This window comes from Montipora capricornis, chromosome 4 (genome assembly GCF_036669925.1).
Source record: "Montipora capricornis isolate CH-2021 chromosome 4, ASM3666992v2, whole genome shotgun sequence".
NCBI lineage: Eukaryota > Metazoa > Cnidaria > Anthozoa > Scleractinia > Acroporidae > Montipora > Montipora capricornis.
In genome coordinates, this window is record NC_090886.1 from 54,706,000 (window position 1) to 54,710,999 (window position 5,000).

At 37.8% G+C, this 5,000-nt stretch overlaps 1 protein-coding gene across 2 annotated transcripts in view; it reads right to left on the reverse strand.

The window, feature by feature from the left end:
• LOC138047532 (calcium-transporting ATPase sarcoplasmic/endoplasmic reticulum type-like) overlaps nucleotides 1–5,000 on the reverse strand; it is a 26,788-nt gene that overhangs the window by 4,873 nt on the left and 16,915 nt on the right. For both annotated transcript variants that reach the window (XM_068894423.1, XM_068894422.1), the window contains exons 20-26: nucleotides 4,042–4,102; nucleotides 3,880–3,952; nucleotides 3,496–3,668; nucleotides 2,960–3,086; nucleotides 1,090–1,378; nucleotides 762–895; nucleotides 450–567 (exon numbers count right to left, since the gene is read on the reverse strand). In XM_068894423.1, coding sequence (XP_068750524.1) covers nucleotides 450–567; nucleotides 762–895; nucleotides 1,090–1,378; nucleotides 2,960–3,086; nucleotides 3,496–3,668; nucleotides 3,880–3,952; nucleotides 4,042–4,102 — 975 coding nt within the window. The remainder of the gene's footprint in view (nucleotides 1–449; nucleotides 568–761; nucleotides 896–1,089; nucleotides 1,379–2,959; nucleotides 3,087–3,495; nucleotides 3,669–3,879; nucleotides 3,953–4,041; nucleotides 4,103–5,000) is intronic.

The window sequence follows — 5,000 nt, forward strand, 5'->3', positions numbered from 1 at the left end:
GTACGGTGTAATGCACCCATGGGAAGGATAGGATACAAGTTGCTTGGCAAGGGGTAAAAGGACAACTGAAAAATCAGATTTGAACCTATGACCTCTGTGTAACACCGGTGAGACGCTCTACACAATGAGCAACTGGAACTCCTAGGGAGGTCTCTCATTTATCTAGGTCCTGAATCTTAAGGTCCGACCCACCTCCCCCAGGAGTTCTATTAGCTCAATGCGTAGAGCATCCGACTGGTGGTATGGAGGTCGTAGGTTCGATTCCTGCCAAGGACTCAGTTGTCTCTCAGTTGTTTCTCAGTTATCCTTTTGCCTGTTACCAAGCTGCAGCAAAATTGTATCCTCTGTAGTCATTAGTTGCACTCCCATTAAAGAAATACCCACCCAATCATGTAATTCAAAGAGCAAAGTTGTTTACAAGTAGCAACTTCATTATTACCAGTACTTACATTAGTAATCTTGAAATAGAGAATGACAAAATGCATGATAAATGAAGCAGCGATGGCTGTTATAAGGGATGGGTTCCGCCACGGTGGCATTACAAACAAGCTCTGGTTTTCACTCAAGCTAAAATAAAGAAAAATGTCAAATGGCTTATTGGATAAAACCAAGAACACCTATCAACAATTCAAGGGAATATAACATTTTAAGAAAACGAATGCTGAAAATACATGAAAAAGTGAAATAAAGTTATTGGTAGGATTCAGGACAGTCAATTGACAGTTTACAGGAGTAAGGAATTCTATAAGATTTTAACTAACCTGTTTAAGGCATTGAACATTTCTATTGTGACCAGGACTGAAAGTGCCATAGTCATTGGATGAAGATCGCTAAAAACTTCACATTTTACACCAACAAAACTTGAAGGGTCACTTGCACACTGCATGTGATGTGTCTACAAAACACAAATTACATGAAGTTGAGACTAACTGAATCAATCAACACCAATGTCAGAGAATTGTTATTGCAGACATGCAACAAAGTCATGGCAAAGAGGTAATCAGAGCTCATCAATTTGCTAGAGCTATACATGTACCTGCCTTAATCAAACACTAGGGTGCTTGGTTAAACCGTAATACTGCCACTTACTAGTTGGTAATAAGTTAATTTAGGCCCCTGTTCGTAATACATGAACCACCAAGCAGAGGCCGCAACAGTAGCCACACCAACATAGATTCCAATTGCCATGTATCTGAAGAAGAGCCAGCCACTAATAAGAGCTTCCTTGGCTTTGCGCGGTGGCTTCATCATGATGTCTACGTCAGGAGGGTTGAAGCTAAGTGCTGTGGCAGGAGGTCCATCAGTCATAAGATTTACCCATAACAACTGCACAGGGATGAGAGCTTCAGGCATTCCAAGGGCAGCTGTTAGGAAAATGCTGAAATACATTGGAGAAGTTATTTTAACAACAAAACCGAATATACATATATATATATAGTGAGTCTCTCAGGCCAACAAAGGTGTCACCACGTCAGGAGGATCTGCAAGATTCCTAGTCCAAACTGAAGAAGGTCTTTGACCGAAACGTTTTAGTAAATTTTTAATTTTTTAACTTTTTAACGTCAGAAGTTGTCCGTCCTCGCTTCCTTTTTACTCACTATATATATATATATATATATAGATACGTAGACTTGAACTAGGTCAAAAACATTGGTCAATGTTTTTGACCTAGTTCAAGTCTACGTATCTATTCAAAGCTCTGGTAAACCCATTGAGCACTTTTAGCTGATGATCAATTTATCACGTCATTTCATTTTATATATATATATATTACAATTTGTTTTTTTTGAGTAGAACATATTTCGTAGAGCATTCAACTCAATCGATTGAGGAGCAATAACTATGACTTCACAGAAGTTTAGGTTTCACGAGTAACCATCGGTTTAATGTATTAAGACAATGGTTACTCGTGAAACCTAAACTTCTGTGAAGTCATATAATATAAATTATATATTTTTTAAAATGGATATGTGATTTCATATATTTGAACAGCAAATTAGAATGAAGTGAAAGTGGGAAAGATCATCACAGTTAGTCCAGCAACTTAAAAGGGGCTGTGTCACAAAATTCGTGAAATTTGACGACTAGAAACTGACAATCAAAATCAAGCAAAACATAAAAAATAAGTACTTATAACATTGAGGGAAGATTTGAATAAAACAGCAAATTCAAAAGTCGTATGCAGGGATGGGCAAAATTGAAGAGGGTTAAACTGGATTGTGATTGGCATTTTTGAAAACTGTTCAGAGTTTTTCAAAGTTGATCTCTGTTGTTTGTTACTTTAATTATGTATGCTTGACAGAAATGTTTTCGTCACAAAGCTTTGGTTTGTGCTGTTAAAAGTAGTTTCTGAGTTAATGTTAAGTTGTATGGTGAGAAGAAGCTACAACAAGTTGCAAAATTGTTTAGACACTTCCATTAAAATACACCTTTTCTAGCTTCCAATACCAGCCGTATCTAGAATTTAAACTTTTCCCACTTCCCTTCCCCTCTCCCCCTTTCAATGTTGACTGCTTAAGTTTGCAACATTTTTTTTGTCTTGCTAGAACACTGATAAGGGAGGAGGGTGAAGTGCCTCTACTATTTTTGCAACTTGTTGTAGTAAATGGTAAATGGAAACAAAATTAATTGCACTGCTGTGACACAGCCCCTTTAAGTAGTTTTAAGGGAAGCCCCCCCCCCCCCTCCTCCACCCAAAAAAAAAGTCTTGAATGGGATTCGAATCCATGACCACCCAGTGTTCTCACCAGGCCATACCCTTGCAGGAATCCAACAAGAAAAATAGAAATTGCACATTTGAAGTGATGCAAATGCACCCACTTGAGTGCACAAGGATGCTGGGGAAGCATGCCCTCAGACTGCCCCCCCCCCCCCTCCCTAAGGGCTCAAATTCTACCTTCCTTTGTTTAGGAATGCCTTGCCAATTTTAGCACCACTTACTACAGGACATTGCAATTACCTGACAACTTCTCCAATGTTTGAGGAAATCAAGTAACGGATAAACTGTTTGGTGTTATCGTAAATAGACCTTCCCTCCTCCACAGCTGCCACAATGGTTGAAAAGTTGTCATCTGCCAATACCATTTCTGTCATTTGATTAAGGAACCTCTCATTCAACAGCACCAGCTGAACACCATTAAGTGAGCAATCAGACAGTCAACGTCCTCCCAGTAAAAATGCAGACAGTGTCCAGCATGATGACTGATCGTTAACCAAGAGAAAACCTCTTGAAAAACTACAGAACAACATGCATAGGACAAAGTCAACCATTAGGACTCAGAGAATGGATAGTGTTACATCACTTTGCCCCTTTGCAAGTTGCTTGTTTAATTGTGGATAGCATTAAAACCACTTGCAAGGTGAGGAATGCTAAGAACACATCTAACCATGTTTAACCACTATTGTGATTGTGAAACTAGCAACAGCTAAAATTTCACTGCTATGGCGACTTCATTTTTGTGCAATTGATTGGTTCTTTATTATGAAAAAGGATACCAGAAGCAGATTTTGCCACAGCTGTACCAGACCCCATGGCCACTCCAATCTCAGCTTTCTTCAGTGCTGGAGCATCATTCACTCCATCCCCAGTCATGGCTGAAATTTCACCTTCAGCTTGAAGATATTCAACAATCTTGCTCTTATGAGATGGTTCAACCCGTGAAAACAATCTGAAAAAAACAAAAAACATAAACAAAGTGACAACCAACAGCTGCAATAACTGATGTTGAGAGGAGCAATCATATCGTTGAAAACCTTCAATATTATTGGTACGACTCTATGGATAGAAAAATGAACCCAAGAGTCACTATGCAGCTTCTACAATAAGTTGAAGTTTGCCAATCTTTGTGATAGAGATTCCACAAAAAAAAGCAAAATTACCTGGCATTTAAACAAGCTATCCTCTGCTCTTCTGATGTTAACTCATCAAATTCACGGCCAGAGTAAGACAGACCTAAGGACCAAATACAAACAATCAACATGAACAGAAAACTACAAATTTAGTATAAATACAATGCCATCTGAGCTTTGCTTGATTGATACCTGTTGTGTCTTCATCTTGTCCAAAAATGCCAATTCTTCTGCAGATAGCTTCAGCTGTAGCCTTTATACCAGTAAAACAAAATTAATATTATTGTCTTCAGCCAATACAGTTTATTTAAATGACAAACTTCAACTATTCTTTTGTATGGATCTGACCTTAAAATTAAACAGTGATGCAGAGTATGAAAGAATAATAACATTTTTCTATTTTTATTCCTTATTCTAAGGCAATGGTCAATGCATTGGTGGTAACCTGACACAAATAATGTATGATAGATGTTAAGTAATAAAGTAATGTGAAAATATTGAAGGGCCGCAGCCAGGATGGAACATAGTTAAAATTTAAAAAACGATCTCTGGCTAAAATGATTAAAAAACTACGAGCTTTCGACTGCCCGAACTGCAGTCTTCGACGGGTAAAATGAATGATAAGAAATCGATGAGAAAATTTAAATAAAAACGTAAAACGTAAATTGCAAATTTTGCAAATTGCAAAATTTACGTAAATTACAATTTACTTTTTATTTAAATTTTCTCATCGATTTCTTATCATTCATTTTACCCGTCGAAGACTGCAGTTCGGGCAGTCGAAAGCTCGTAGTTTTTTTAATCATTATTTTTAGCCAGAGATCGTTTTTTAAATTTTAACAATAAAGTAATGGTTTGTCCGGTTATGTGTCACTTTTGACCAGTGAAACGTTGGCGGTTGTGTCCTGAAATTGACAACGTTTTTGGCGGCATACCAACATGTTTTGTTCATGGGCTCTTGAAGTTTTTAGGTTTTTCCTTGACTGGCCTAATGACGTCTCTGCTCATTTTGCAATGGAGACAAAAAAAATCAAAGTTAACAAGTTTGGAAGGAGGTAAATTACCGCCCAGGAGTTGCTTTAGATCAAGATTTCAAATGCTCCTTGAAACAACAAGGAAGAGCATGCGTGCAGAATGCCCTAGACGCAGAA